Here is a 16,657-nt window from a genome sequence, read left to right as displayed (position 1 = left end):
AATGTGCCTCTTTTTTATTTAGTTAGTATATATGTGCTTTGTTTTGGCATAGATCAAAATCACTGATTAATTTTCCAGCATTGAATGAGGCATTTTCCCTGTTCTGCAGTGTCTCAAAGGCAACATTAAAATATTACGTGGTATTGTTACATAGATAAATAATTAATCCTCTGCAAATTAATACTAAAATCCATTTTTAGCTGACAACACGAGTACCAAAGGTTACTTAAAGTGAAAGCTGAGCACTTGGTTTTGATTAATTGAAATGAGTAAGAGGAAAGGATCTGGTATCTTTCATTCTATAAGAGAGTATTAACATATTAATAAGGCAAATTAGTAAATGGATTATAAAAACTTTTCTATGAGGACAATAAAAATTAATCATAGCAGGCTTTCATGTTGAGATTTTTTTTTTGTATTAAGGTGAGAAAAGCTGGGTCACAGTAAAATTAAAGACCACTTTCCTACAGTATGTAATTTAAAATTCCATGGAGATAATAAGTAAATCTGATCATTATTTAAGGAAGCAAAGGTCTGATAAGTTATTGGAAGTAACATCAGTGTGTTTTTACAGCTGTAGCTGAGTTGTGCCAATTTGACATGATTCCTTTGATTTCTGGGTATAGAGGCAGAACTTCTCATCTGCTGAAAACTGTAATGAGAAAGTTTGTCACACATTGCATGTCTCTGCGCAGAATTTGTGGAAGACAGGGATAATAACACGGAGAGAGTACTGCCTTTTTTTTTCTTTTTAATAGCAAGTTGTAGACAGATAAGCTGAAGTTTCTGCCAGGTTAGTGTTTTTTTTTTTTTCCCTCCAGTTCTTTTCTGCATTATTTGTTTATGCCTGAAAAAGGAGAGAATTTAATTGTTCCGTGCTATACAGCTGGTATCAGACTACATAGGTGAAGACAGGCTCTCCTGTCCCCCCAAAATACCAACCCATCCATTTCTCATGTTTCTAACCCCTCATCACCTGACGTCAGACATTTTCAAGACATCCTCTCATGTATAGGTAACATCATTTTTGTCAATAATTATTGCAAAAGCAAGGTAAGAAGGATTTGTTACTTCGATATGTAAAATTTGTGCATACACATGCATGTCCCCATTCATACAAAAACCATTAAGCTGGAAGAGTTTGCTCATGTCTTTTTGGGTAAAAGAGGAAAACATAGTTCAGAGTTACTTTTCCAAGTATGCTCTAAGACATTTTTGTTTCACTAGCTTATGTTGGTTCTTCTTGTAGTTCAGGTTCATTTTTTTTTTTTAAACAAACAAACAAAACTCTGTTGTTAAGCACTACAGATTTCAGAAGAAACATTGTACCAAAATGCAGGAATCATGGGGCAGAAAGGAAGAACTACTGAATTGGTGCTGTCTCTGTTAGCTGTTGGCAATGGTGAACAAGCAGACAGGCTGTGTTTAAGTACATGCTGATTTGCGCCCTGTTGCATGCTGTCTCAGCTGGAGAGGTCTGAACGCCCTTTTGGCACATACTGGCTAAATCCATAGTGTATGTTGGCAGGAGTATCCTGAGATGTACAAGATTTCCTACCATTTTGTGCAGCTCCTCAGCAGGCAGTGTACAAGATGTTCACAAAAGAAGGGTGTGGAAGATGAGTACTGAAATAGTATGAGGATGGATTGCAGCTTGTCTACTAATGTTTCTACCTGGTCTAATATGCAAAATTTAAATTAAAGAACATTCATTTTTCAGCGCTTTTTAAGTTGTTTGCATTTCCAATCTCCACTACAGAGCTGGACCCTACTGCTATTCCTGTTGCTGGGAGCAGCTTAATGCAAAGGCGCTGTGCCAAAAACATGCTGAAAACACTGCTGGTGGTCTCAGAATCACATTCCAGTTAGGGAATGCTAGTGAGGGGTTAAGCAAACCAAACGCTCTGTCCAATTGCAAACAGATGCAATAATGATGTGTTGCTAGCATGCTGTCTCATACAGCGAACAGTCCAGTTCTTCCATCACTTCCACATTCACTCTTCTTTAAAAGGCTGTGTACCCGTAAAAGTCAGTTGTCAGGTGGCAGTGTCCTGCTTACATCTCAGTTTTGTGGACAGTTGACATCTCCTGGCCAGAGCTTTGCCATACACTGTCCTTCTGCAGCACATTCTAAAAAGTAATAAGCCTTTTCGTGGTTCACATACAATCTTAAAATTTTATTCTGGGATACAGATGCTTCAATAATGGAAGCCAAATAAGTTGCACTGTTTCTGTTCCTCAAACAGAAGCAAGGGAACATCTTCTGCAATACTGTTCAATGAAGAGATTTTAATTATTACTGAAATTTCATCATCGAAGCTTAAAGCCTTACAGAAGATAATTGGTCAGCACCAGGTTGCTGGTGGTTTACCTGAAAACTTTGGTGAGGACTTTGTGACAGGCCCAGCTAAAAGTGTCCTAGATGACTTAGATGAAGGTGAGGTATTATGAGCCTGAGTTTGTGACCCATCTTCAGCATGACTTGCTTCTTGATCTCCTGTTTGCCTGTAGGAAACAGTACCGTTTATGCATCATTCACTCATGTGGAAGCAGTTTTTGATGCAGCAAATTTAAAAAACTGTTATGAATGAAATGCAGCCTCGAACCATGTCCCTTCTGTAGGCAAATCTCATCTGGAAAGGAATGTCTCTTTCATTGTTGAGTGCCTCTGAATCTACTTCTGCCAGGTTGCACCCTGGAGGCCTGACTACAAAGTTCCTGGATGTCTGCTTGAATTATCACTGCCTCTTACCCCCTCTCTCTTTGCTCTTCAGGCACCATGCCTAGGAGAAGGCATTCCAGAAGACCTAGGAGAACCAGCCTAGAATTTTCTTGTTTACTGAATTGTTTGTGTGTTTCCTGTAACTGTTGAACTCAGTCATCAGAAAGCTGCTTTAATACTGTTATATATGGACATTTTATATTTGTATGGTGGAGAAGGGGATATGTGCACACTTGGTGTATGTAGGACCTTATGGCATGCTCTTGGAGACCTTATGGCATGCTAAGGGTGACAGATTTACCACTGACTATTGCATCCATACTGCGTGCAGGGAGAGGAGGTGAGCATATGCCAGCATCCCTATGGCATTCTAAATTCATTGCTGGTGGAGCTAGTGGCGCGTACAGTGGAGTGTACAACAATGTGTAGGCAGTCTAGAAGATTCGTGGATTAGTACTCAAGTGTGAAATCAGGAGTGCTCTAAAGCAATGGTATAGAAACCCTGCAAAGAGCAGACTTGGCAGGATTTGGCTTGCAATGCCGGAACAAATTCCCTAGGTTGAAATACACAGCCTTATTCCTATGGCATTTACTTAGTGCTATGGATTTAGCTAGACTGAAGCAAGAAAGTAAAGGATTTTCCTAGTTTATAACTGTGTAACTTGACCACTGCTATAAGCGCAAATTTATGAGTAAGATTATACTAATGGTATTCCTTGTTGCCTATGCAATAATCTCAAAGTAGAATTATCTTGCTATGTGGTTTTAGTTTTTACAGGCTGTACTAGTGAAAGTATCAGAGCCTACCTCTGACAACTGGTGCTTGTGATTAGAGCTGCCAAATACACCAAAACATGTATTGCAAACATTAATTTGAATTCTGAACAGCTGTTTGATTCATGTTCTTGTACCTCTGTTGTTCACTGTTTGCAAGCATTCATGCAAATGGATTTGTGTGTGCATTAATGCAGTCCTTTACATGAATAGTCATTTTCACAAGCAAATGGTATTCTTTGTGTGAGTGATGTTGTCGCTATAGATGCTTTCAGTTGTGACTCCTTTTTTTTTCCCTTTTCAAACTGTCAGTTACCCAAAGAGCAAAATAATAAAGCATGATATGTGTAACTAAGCAAACACCTTGATTATTTCATGACCATCTCTGTTACTGATGTTTTTAAGCAGATAAGAAAAATTCTTAAAAATATATCAAGTTATTTGTGAGCTAAGAAATAGACATATATTCAACAAGAATATTAATCACAACAAATAACCCAAACATCTCTGCTTGTGAGCATCAATATTCATGATTTAACTGTGAAATGATTTGCCAAGTCTCCCTAGCAAGTTACAGTACATGCTGACTGGCCAGTGGGTGGGAGTTGTTTGTGATGAGTACTTGCAGTAATGTTTTGTGTGTAACATCTGTTTTCTGCATCCTCCTGTTCTGTTTGCAGTCATTTACACAGAAGTGGGTTTTGTTTGGAAGAGAATCTGTACTGCTACATTAGAGTTTACCTTATGTTTTTCCATACTTTGAATTGATACAGTTGAGATGAGGCAAAAGACTGTGTGACTCATACGTCAAGTCTTTGATGGCTGCCTTTTATTTTTATTTTCAGGTAAGAATTAGGTAGATTTTATTATGGTATGTGATCAGCTCTCAAGAAGGAATTAGTGCAGAATAATATTTCATAAGTGAACAAAAGAAGCAATTAATTGGACTTTATTTTAGCCTAAATGCCTTTGTGCTCTTGGATTTGTATCTTGTTTTTCCTGAGCTTTAGTCAGTAACAGTTTCCTATAGCAAGCAGGAAAATATATAATCTGAGGCAGGGAACTATTTTATTATTGCATATCTGTTCCATTTTATGTTGTGGCTACTGCATATGGTACATACTTGATGTTTATGACTTCACAGGTATGCTCTGTACTTGTTCTATTTCCTATAAGATGATACATGAGCTGTATATATATATCTAGTGCTGAATTTTACAACACAGTCATTTATTTGTAGAGTATGAGTAGGATGAGCATGTCTTGGTCTTGTTGTCATTAACCGAGGATTTTGTGAATTCCCTATTTCTATATTGCAGCTTGTTGTGTGTTTTCTTAGCATCTATTAGCACATTTCAAACAGATAGCAGAAGTGCAAGTTAGGCAGCACAGGGAGAGTTTAAAGCATTTCTCCTATCTCACGAGGTACCGGTGCTTTTTGTTTTGTGGATTGTTTTTTGTTTTACTTTTTTTTCTGTCCATGGGTGGCAGTGAAAGACTGGTGGCAGCATGTCTTACAGGGGAACATCACAGCAAAAATGTCTCCTAGTACCACAGATAATGCTGCAGTGTCACCCCTCCCTTCCACTCACCAGTAATTCTTTACCAGCTCTTCTGGGGCTTTTTGCTGGTGTTTGGAGATTCCTGCTATCTGCAGGACTGCTGTAATGAGATTGTTACCATGGTTTTCTAAAATTTCCAGCCTTTTCAGGCACAAGAGGAAGTCAATCTAGCCAGGCTTTTGCATTATTTCACTCTGTAGGTTATGGGTAGCATTGTGACTGTTTTAAATGCCCCCCGCACCCGCATGGGGTTTTTCTCTTCCAGTAATAGCTCGCTGCTTCTGAGCCTGCGGATGTGGGGTGTCTGCCAGTTGTCTGGCACCGTGCAAGGCAGAGCCCGTTGCCATGGTGCCTTGAGGCCTCGCTTCACCAGGCAGCTACCTGCAGCCGGGAGCTGGTCAAACTGTCCCTATGTGCCTGTGGCTTTTTCAGAGAGGAGGAGAAGGAGAAAGGATGAATGTGGGGGATTGAGGAAAATGGATTTTCCTTCCAGCAGGCACTCATCCTGTGCTTCTGCTGAGGCAAGTTGCCATTTTCTCTCATAACCCTTGTCTGCAATGGGTATTTGATGCCTGACCTGCAGCTCATGACAAGGCACATGTGGCTGATTTTCCTTGTTCGGATATACTGTTACCTCAGTTTGAGCTGTGCTTCACCTTGGTGTAGATTAGTGCCCCATTAGCATGGTGAGGAGCGTGGCAGAGGATGATGCAGCACTTCACTGCGTGAGCACTTTGTGTTGTGAAGCATACATCAACACACAGGGAAGCTTCCACTGTCTGCATCTTACTTGGTTGTGTGAGACAGCAGGGTGCTGGTCCAAGTCCATCTGAGTTTTTAGACAGCTATTTAATGATCATCCACAAAGGTCTGTTTTTAACTGAACTCTGCAAGCCGTCTTTTTTTCTTTTTCACCTAAACTGTCAGTTTGCTGTCTGACTAGCTGGTTCTTGTCTCAGCATTTGCCTCTGAAGGCTGAAACTCACTGGTATCTTACTGTGAGTTCGAGCATAGTGACTTATTTTTTAATTTCCATGTTCACTCTATTCTGGACATCTGTTTTTCTCGGTCACATGACATAGGTTGGTTCCCGTAGAGTCATGTACATTTGTGTACTGGATTCGATGCAGAAATGCACACCTTTGCTCATTTTTCTTCAGAATATACATACTGCTGTAGTGCTTCTGTGTGTAAGAGATTAATCCTGTTTTGTGTGATGGACTGTCTTGGATATTTTGCTTTATTTTGCTTTTGCCGTGTGACTGCAGTAGCTTCAGTTTGACTCCCCCAAAATTTGAAACTACTGATTCAGTTGTAGCTGTGATGCAGAAAGACTGACAATTTAGAGTTCCCTGTCCTAGTTCCCTGATTCTGGACTTTGGGAACCTTTATAGATAACACAAACCTTGTGGCTTCATTGCTGTCAGAAGTAGGGCTCCATGTTCCACTGGGATGTATCACGTGATCAACAGTGCGAAGTGACGCTTGGATAACCAGTACTGGGTTGTATGTTGCCGGGCTTATTGATCCAGGAGGTGTGGATGTGTCATGCAGGTACTGCACGATGTCTGTGTAAACGAGGCATGGGTTAAATGTATCCAATCGAACATGCTGCACTCCTGCGCAGATGTGCCTCTTTCTGAAGAATATTGCTTCTGGAATGGCAGCTGTTTATACAGATGTGATTCTGAGGGGATCTCCTGCTGGTACGTAGTGTGTACAAACAGGTTTAGACGCCCTGTAATCTATCTGTGTGATATCCAAGCTCTTGAGTTGTGCAAATATCTTTTCCCCATCTAGCGTTTTCCTGCAGAGACTTGATACCAGAGAGACATGAATCAACGGATCCTAGACAAGTGACAACACCTAAATTTTAGTGCGACTGCTTTGTCAAGCAACCTTCTTGATAAGATAATCTTATCAAGAGAGATTCAGAACAAAATTGGGCAGCAGTGATAACTGTACATACATTTTTAAATGGATAGTTATGCCTTCTTTAAGTGTCGTGTTGATACTCATCTTCTGCAGTGTTCCCATACCTCCTGGCTTATCTGTATCAGCTAGCTGGCTGTAGAACTACTCTGTCCATCCATTCAGGGATCCTGGGAATCATTTCTTATGGTTTGTTCCAGAAATATTAATACAATGGCTTTACTGCTGCCAGGTCGCGGCACATGATGCAAATGTAGGCTGTGCTAAACACAAGGAAATGTAAAACCCTTTGGTGTGAAAAATATTTGTTGCTGCTACTAGCTGTAAACAGTTACAGTGACTGAGACACTCACCATCTGTGACAGCTTTACTGAGGGGCAAGATGTATGTTAGTCATCTAGGCACTGTGTGGTATGCTTGCAGAAGACAATGTCTGGCAAAAGGGCTTTTGTCTGGTAACTGTCTCAGGCTATGAAAATTAGCTCTTTCTGATGGTCTGCATGCTAGTGATGATTATAGCTATGAGGTTTGCCTTGTAGTGTAGTAATGACAGAGGTTCTTTGGGCTTTAAGACTCCGTAGCCACAATTTCAATGTGCTTAGATGTGGATTTGACCTAGGTTTTGCTTGCACAGTAAACTGTCAGCCCTTTTCTCACTCTTCTGTCTCTTCACTGAGATGTTTGAGTGTAAGCATTTTCTTTCTCACACTCCAGCTGCTTCTTTACCCTATTCTGCAGTCAAGCTGTAATCCTTTGGTTTTGATATTGCAGGCAGTTGCCATGGAAATAATTGTGATTTCACAAATTCAGTGCTGTAAGCACTGCAGGAGGCAGTGGAAAAGGTGGTTGGCAATAGATATAGTGAAGACACAGAGGGCAGTTTGAAGGAGTTGTTTCTGACCCTATCCTTTGGGGTTTTCTGCCCTCTCTCCATTTTTCTAGGTTTCCAGTGTGTTTGGGTTTTGTTCCTTTTTTTTCTTTTGAAAGTGTATTTTTTATATTAATGGGTGATTCTTAACAATTTATTTTATTTTATTTTATTATTTTTTTTTTCCAAAATGATACAGAATGCACCTTTCCTTGTCCTCAGCATGAAAAATTAAAATGCTTTCTTTGTAGTATGTGATAACTCCTTTTTAGACAAAAGGTCAAAGGTTGAGATCTAAGCCTGTAGTGTTTGTCATGCATTTAGGCTGAAGAAATCCCTTTCAGGAAAACAGGTTTTTCATAAATAATAAAACAAGCTGAGAAGATTTAGACAAGCATATGCATTTAAAACTGCCTGAGTGACTGACAGTATTAGAACCTAATGTATTCGTTATTTAACTTTTTGTGTGCTCTGCAGTCAAAAAAGTTCAGTGGTGAAGATCATGTTATGCAGCATCTGTTCTGAGCATTACGTTGCATTATCTTAGCATTCCACATCTATATTGAAATCTTTTCTCTCAATTAGACACATCCAAAAAGGTAGAACAAAACTTAGCAGAGGAAAACAACTTCATTATGAAATAAATTATACTGGCATCTTGCAGACGAGTGGCATTCAGAGGAATGGGATTTTTTTGCTACTGTATGCTTGAAAGCATCAAGCAGCAACTTTTTTTTTTTTTTTTCCCCACAGCTATTTAGAGCAACTTTCCACTGATTAGTAGTCAGAGTGTAGATGTTATCTGTAACTTTTAAATTAAGATCTAGGAATTAATTTTCCATCTTCACAAGGATGTAATCAGTAATGATAGTGACAGAAAATTTAAGATTTTTTTTTTAATTAAAGATATAGAAAAAAATGTTTTAGCCTATCAGATGCGTTAGCATGATCTAGGAATTGCTTTAAAATTATTTTGATCTTATTTTTTTTTTTACTTGTTATTCCATAAATGGAGATAAGAAGGTCAGCTGTTATAAATGAAGGAGAAACATTGAGGAATTGTCAACCCGACTCTGGCTATATTGGACAGTATTATTAGGAAGCAAAGCTCATGAAGATAATTTCAGTCCTTTGATAGTTTGTTCATATGAATGGAAATAGTCTACGTATGTACCACTACTCATATCTTAATTTCATAAATGCTCTGCAACAAACTTATGCATAAATTAAAACTGCAAAATGAGCCAGAACTGTGTCTGCAGGGCTTGGCCTGTCAAGATGCTAAGCATCTCATGCTCTGAAATCTAATTGAAAATATGGGCATTTGATAGTGCTGAGCATGTATTTCTGAACTATATTTGGTAGGGAACACTGATTTTTGCTATGTAATGTTTCTTGGTGCCAGCTAAGTTTTTAGATGTTACATGAAGGCACGTTTCTACTGAACTATATTGGATTATGTGTACTTTATGCTTAGCTAAAGCTTGCTCCAAAACTGAAATATTTATTATTTAATTTTATGCATGAGATTAGTTATAATACTTCAGATGTGCTGGTAGAAAACAGGTGGCATTTACCTTCTGTCTTAAGAAGAAAAAACTGCCTGTAAGAAAGTCAGAATGTCTTTTGGACTTCTTCCTGCAAAAGTTGTTTAAAAACTCTTGTTAAAGAACCATTTAACTAAAGGTGATAGTATCAGATTTATACATGTATATAAACTCCTCCATGATAAATGAATTTGAAGACTTGGACAGCAGGCAGATGTTTCAATGCTTCGTTGCCTCTGTTCCTGCTACAGGTGCATGTGACAGCATTGCAGCAATGAGTGGAATTTTAAAGAGGAAGTTTGAAGATGTTGATGGCTCCTCACCTTGTTCCTGCGTGTGGGAATCAGATGATGACATTTCTAGCAGTGAAAGTGCTGACAGTGGAAGCAATGTCCATCCATCAGCTTCTAATCATTTTACCCGTAAGTACTAAAGTGGCATGTAAGACATGATCCTTGTTTTTATAACAGCTAAGAAAGGTTCATCTTACTCTGAAGTAATACAATGTAGGCTACCTGGATTTCTTTGATGTGTGTTTCTTTTCCCCCTGTTCTACTGCATTTCAGTGCTGACACTGAGGAAATACTTTTGTTTAAAAACCACTTTCATCTAGTCGGTTTTGTGTTTGTTTTTTTTTTTTTTGTAAAAATTAGTAGCTGTCAGAATGAGTTTGAGGCAACTTAACTTTTGTACTGTATTGTTTTCATCTAGAGAACCTGAAATGTTATGAATGTGTGGGAGAACATCTTCCATTTTGGGTGATGATTTGGGGAAAGAGGGAAAATCAGCAGTAATTAAGCTTTAAAACAAATGCTTTTGCTTGTTCCTGTCAGTTCAGTGTTGAGAGTAGCCTGCACAATCCGTGGCTTAACAGTTATTCCTTATGACCATTCATCCAGTGTAACCAAACAGCCATCAGTCTTTTTCTTCTGCTCTATACAGGAGTAAACAGAGAAAGAAATGTGTAATTTTCTTGGAGAAGATATTATATTCATACCTGATGTCTGTATGAGACACTTGAAGAACAGCATGCAGGTGGTAGCTAGTAGAGCGGTTTTGAAAAGCCCAGGTTTTCTCTAGGCTTCTCACTGAACTTAGAATTACAGTGAGAGGAACAAAGATCTAAGACAGGTAGATGTGAGATGTCCACCCCCCTCCTCTACCCCCTGCAACTCATTACCCTGCTCTGATTGTCTTTTCAGGCTCTTGCTGGTGGCTCTTGAAAATGAACTCTTACAGCCAAGCAATACGGTTTTCAGTCTGGAATTTCTTCCACTTGGCAGTCTGCCAGAGCTTTAGTCTAGCGTGAATAGGCTTCAGGGCATGATGTAGATGCGTTTATTTTGCTTAGCTTTCATTTATTTTCCATTGTTGTGTGTTTTTTGTTGTTTTTCATTTTGTTTCATTCTTGACAAAGCCACAACCTATTTGCTCGTGGTTTCTATAGGCAACGGCAGTATTTCTTTAATACAGCTCAGTTTGGGTAACTGCTTTGTAATGTTTGTGTTAGGGAAACAAACACACACAAAACAAACAAACAAATAAAAACAACAAAACCACCCACAAAAACAATCCCTGACTGCTACAACAGACTTATAAATCACAAAATAAACTGATTAAAATGTTCTTTGTAAAGTAGAAATAAACAACAAAGTTTGAATTTAAGGAGCATGTCTCTTCATAGTGGAATCTTGGACGTTATAATAGAGTCAAAATAGAAGCCACATATACTTTTTACAGTGGTGTTTATATTGGGTGGTGGAGAATCAGGCCTGTAGTCCCAGACAATGCAATATTTCCTGTAAATTAGCTGAGGTGCTTGTGATTACTTTCACGTTTGTTTCTTCAAATAAAATATTGTTAGCTCTATGTAATGATACAATATTCACTGCTTTGTTTTCCCAATTTTCCTAACAGCCATTGTTTTTGGAAGTATACTTATTTTCTGGGCAGAATATGTGTGTTGGAATGATCACAGCAACAGATTACTACTTAAAAAGGATTTTTCCTTACAAAAGGATCTGGAGTTGCATATTTAATCAGAACATTTTGACCTGATACTGGTAGAAAACAGATTCCCGTTTTCTATTGTTACTTTCACGAGTCACCACTCTCCACAAAACCAAGATGTCAAAATTTATTAACGGACTAAGATCTCTAGATGCATATGTTGAAATAAATACGATTATTTACAAACAAAAATTATGTGATAAAGTTGCAGGATTGGGTTGTGTAATATTTGAATATAGGGCAAAACATGAAAACATGCTTTGCTGCTGTATACAACTATATCCTCACTAGTCTATGTTATATGAACAACAATAGGCTTTTATAATATGTACAGTATATTTGCTCTAACATCATCTGAGATCAGTGTTGGATTCTTTCCTCCTCAGCCCACTCTGTGTGGTGGTGTGTTTATTCTGTACACATGTTCCCTGAAGTCTGGGCTCCTACTGTGTGCCCAAAGCCACTGTGCTGTTCAGCAAAATCTCAAAAGATTCATATAAATTCTTCTCACTCTTCTTTATCAGTACATACGCAGATTCATTGCATCTCCAAGGGACTGCTGAGACACAACTGCAATCTAAAAAATCCTCTATTATGCCATGAGCTCCCGTAATCCCTGTCAGTACATAAAAATTCTTTGTGACAGTCAAATGTAATATTCTTAACAGTATTTCATAAGCTGCATATAGATTAAGACTGCTGTTAATAATTAATACTCAACATTTTACATTAATCTTTTTATTTCTTTTCCTGTGGTAGCATATTTTAATCAAAAATAATTGTCGGGCATATCCGAAGCATTTAATGATTACAGTAGCATTTTATTGCTTTTCATGTTCCCAGTGGCATCCCTGGAAGTGAGTGTACCTTCTTCAGTAAATAAAGGTGTATGTCTGTGTACATGTTTGTATACATTTATAGTATTCAAAAAGCATAACAGTGTATGTGTACTATATATGTATGTAAACTATGTATGTGTATAGTTTGAAGAAGTGTATGTTTGTGTACTTAATATGTGTAAGAAGCCTGTGCTATGTATGCAGCAAACAAATTAATTCACGACATTCTTGGAAAGGAAAGGTGAATGGTGTTTGTTTCTTAGTCCCTTGAAGAAAGTTTACTCTTTCACTCATTGTTTGTTTGTTATTCATTTTACTGGAAGCAGGATTTCATTTTGTTTTAAATCAGAACTTTCTTCTAAACTAATGGTTAGAGAGGTTGACAGGTTGATTTGTGCAGGCCCAACCTTTATCTCAGATGCAGCTGGGAAAGTTGCTCTAATGTCAGTTAACCTTCTGCAGATTGCTGAAGCATGTTGCAGACTGCAGACTTTCCACTAAACATAATCCCTAAGCAAGGAGGGTCACTGAAGATGTGTAAGACCCAAGTCTGAAAAGTGCTCAATGCAGTCAAACAAAACAGAGCTGAACACTTCTTCAATACCTCAATCTTTCTGCTTCTATGTGTTCATGCACATTCATGCTCAGGGAGCACAGGGAATGATTTTAGACGTTTTTCCTATAGTAATATTTTTTTTAAAAAAAGGTAATTTTAGGAAAGCATAGGGAAAACCAATGCGTGCTTGTTCGCTGTCTATTCAAAATATATGCACCTCATTATTTGAAAGAATAAATTAAAGCTACACAATGAAAATGGTTTAAGGAAACTATGTGAAAAACAAAGAAGAAAATGAAAGCCCCTCAAATTTCTCCATAAAACTCAATACAAGGCTTTCTAGTTTGTTTGGTTTTTTTTTGTTCTTTTTTCTTTTTTAAACATCTGAATACTTCCACATTCACACTGCTGCTTTTCAGATTATTCATGATTAAACTACTTGATTTGTTCACCTACACTGGGGATAGCCTAACAATATTTCTATGTATTATGATTATTTTCGTCAGGTTGGGCTCTGCTTAAAGGGCAAATGGTTGCAGTAAGGCACTCCAGTCAATTAATAATTACCAAGTGTCACCTTGTTGCAGTAAACTCTTTTGCACTCTAGTGTGTGGATTTTGGTCTGTGATGTGGCTCAGGGAGGTGGAGAGCAAATGGCTCTTCTAGCCTTTATTAGTTAAGAGTAGGGTTTTATTTTACTGATTTTTGTGTTGCATGAAAAGAACCTAACATAGTGTTTTACATGGAGCTGGACCATCTTCAGTTGGGCTAGAGCCTTGCAGCTTAATTCTTTTTTTGAATAGAGTATGTAAGAGACTGAAGCTAATGGCAATGTGTGTTTCTAAAGTGATGTTTGATTTGTCTCAGTTAAAAAAGCTACAAATGGGACCTTTGAAATGTTGAGAATGTTGGCCAGAAGTCCCTCCAGGATATTTCAGACTCTGGATTAAAGAAATTCTGTCCCCTTAACCTAGAGGCTTGCACAGATTTTTTTTTTTTGGAACAGTCTTTGTGCATTTGCTATAACCAATGTGTAGAGCAGGAGTAATACTAATATTTTCCAAATTCTGACCAGATTATTAAAAACAGTAATCGTACCTGTCATTATAAGATTGTGTTAAATTGAGGAACTACTTGACTCCCCAGGTAAATTCACTGAGGCATTTCCAACATGAAAACCTGAGCCAGCAGACATTTTCCATTATCCCGTTGTTATGTCATGATTTACTTCAGTTTTTACAGTTTCTATGACAACCATGATTTTTGATTATTGAAGAGTAAAAATAAAGTGCTGAAATAGTTTTTTGGACTGTATAATGTTTTTCTATCAACAGAGTAGAGGGAACACAGGGAAGCTTTTCACTGATCAGTGTTGTAATTGAATCTTCGCCTAAATAGGGATACCTGCTTGTGGCAGACTCCATGTACAGTAATTTCTCAGATAGAACAGGTGAGAAAATAACTCTGTTACAGTTTCTAAATAACTTTTTGGAAAACTAATGATAATTTATAACTTAAGGCATTCTTACTTTTCATCACATGGATATTTACATTACCATGTTAACACTAAAAGGAATGTACTTAGGATATGGCTCAAAGCTACATAGCAGGTTGCTTTCTGAGATTCTTTGGCAATTTTTCAAATCATCAGCAAAACAGTATTAGAGACTGATGATGGAATTTCATCAAGTGGGAGTCAAAAAAAAAAAAAAAAAGGTGGGAGCAGAGAACAAGAAAATGACTTTCTGGATTGTAAGAGAATAAAGAAAGTGGTCATAATCCACAGGAGAACAATTAGTAGAAATACAGAGAGGAGCTAATAACTTCTGGTGTGGAAGAACAGCTTGTTGATCATACCGTATATGAACTAAAAGTGAGGAAGAGGTTCCCTGAGGCAGGAGGAGTTTGACAAGCAACAGGATGTTTTTTATTAAGAGCAAGAAAGTGCCGGTAACAGATTTTCCTTGGCAAATATGTCAGCTTGCAGAAAGGGCCACAGATTGGCTGTCTCATAACTGGGAAAAGAGGGAGGGCTAATGAACAAAATGAGAATAAACCAGTTTTATCAAGATCAAAGGAATTTAATGTTCTGGCAGTTTGTAAATTCTTAGTCAGTAAAAGTGACTCATCCCCTTTCACTACATTACTGTGCAGAACACATTTTAAAAACACATCAGAAAATTACTGGAAAATGTTGATTGGGATTTTGTAGCACTTAGAGTTCTGTTTTTGTTAGAGAAAGGTGTCTTGCAGGTGTGTAAGCCCTGGTCCATTCCTGAGTAGGAGTATGTTATGTACTGACTGGCATTCCTAGTTCAGAATGATAGTAATGTGATATAAGAAGTGAGATTTGCTGATCTCTTGTTTGTGAGGTTTGCTGAAAGTTAAACTTGATGGTTGGATTTTGTCCTTGATTTATGATGCAGAACAAAAATTATAGTAACACTTGAAGTAGTATATTGGATAAAATCCAAGGCACTAGTTCTATACTTTTTTTAGTAGTTGCTGTCTTCAGATGCTGTTCTAATCTGCAAAATAACTTCAGTAATTTTACCGATAAATGAAAATCATTTATATACATAGAATATAAAGTCTGTTTTTTCTTATCTGTGACATGTATATAGAATTTTAAAAACATGAAATCATAATGACTCTGACTTTTGTCATGAAGAGGAATGTACCTAAACCCATAGTCTTTAATGTCAGTTCTTCTTTTCAACCGATTTTAAATTTGCATTTGATCTAGTCTTACCCAACATTCTTTTCTGGAGAAACTATAATGCTGGCATGTAGATGGGCTTTATTTTAATGCAGTCTTCCTCCATGGTCTTTGACAAATAATACCAGAATTTTACAATGTGTTTCATAAAGGTGAAAACTTAGATGTCTTGGATGCTAAAAGTAGCAGACTTGCTTCTCAGACATGAGGAAACATTATGACATTTGGATACCAGTGAAAGCTGAGGGTGGTCTGATAGTATTACATAAATTCTGTAGGGAAATCATTGATGAATCAAATCATAAAAGAACGAAAATGGATTTTTCTGTTACCAGTTTATAACTTCTAATAGCTTCATTTTTGCCTGAAAATTTTTCTTGATGCTTTCTTTCTCAAGGCTGCTCTGTCCTAGTGCTAGCTTTTATTCCTGCTGAGAGTCCCAATGGTCCTTCAGCAGCTTCCCTTGGATTTTCTTTATGTGCTCTTACAAAGCAAATGAAGCTTCAGAAAGACTCTTATAATAACCTCCTTTTTCTTATTTAGTACCATTTTTTCATTTCATATGTTTAGTACATATTCTGCATTTTATACTGGTTTACAAGTTTTTAATACCAGTCTTTAATTATGGTTTTAAACTTAAAGCCAAGTTAGATTTAGTGCTTTTAACAAATTACACTGTTTGTGTAAGAAATACATTATTTAAGACCGGGAAACATGAATAAAGTACTAGGATGCCGAGTACCTCCTGAGACATGTGAGCTAATTCTTTGTTTTCAGTTGGAACTTTCTGCTAGAGGAAAGCTTTATATCTGATCAGATAAACAGTAAGTAAGGTAGAGTGCGATATATTAGGAAGGTAGTTATGCAAGTTATACAATGAGAGAAACAAGCAGATCAGTAAGATCTATAAGTGACTGCCTCCTACAAATTTGCAGAAGATTCCTACCTTTCTCATACACATTTGTTTTGAACAGAGATATTAAAAAATGGGCAGTATGCCTAATATTCTCGGTTGTGGTGTATCAGAACTCCAAAAAACTGTTTATGACACAGTTCTTCTTCAGCAGTGCTGTCTTTCAAGGACACCTCCTGCACGTCGGTGATTTGCACTTCTGGCAATGGCAGCTG

The 16,657-nt window shown here is 37.6% G+C and overlaps 1 protein-coding gene across 2 annotated transcripts in view; it reads left to right on the top strand.

Moving 5' to 3' along the window:
* Positions 1-16,657, top strand: part of CSRNP3 (cysteine and serine rich nuclear protein 3) — a 100,454-nt gene that overhangs the window by 18,963 nt on the left and 64,834 nt on the right. For both annotated transcript variants that reach the window (XR_014317730.1, XM_082762992.1), the window contains exon 2: positions 9,657-9,827. Coding sequence is in view for 1 of the 2 variants with exons in the window: in XM_082762992.1 (XP_082619118.1) it covers positions 9,680-9,827 (148 nt within the window). In the remaining variant the exon portion in view is untranslated. The remainder of the gene's footprint in view (positions 1-9,656; positions 9,828-16,657) is intronic.

This window comes from Aythya marila, assembly GCF_965140915.1.
Source record: "Aythya marila genome assembly, chromosome: 6".
Taxonomy (NCBI): domain Eukaryota; kingdom Metazoa; phylum Chordata; class Aves; order Anseriformes; family Anatidae; genus Aythya; species Aythya marila.
This window is presented reverse-complemented; position numbering and strand designations above follow the sequence as displayed.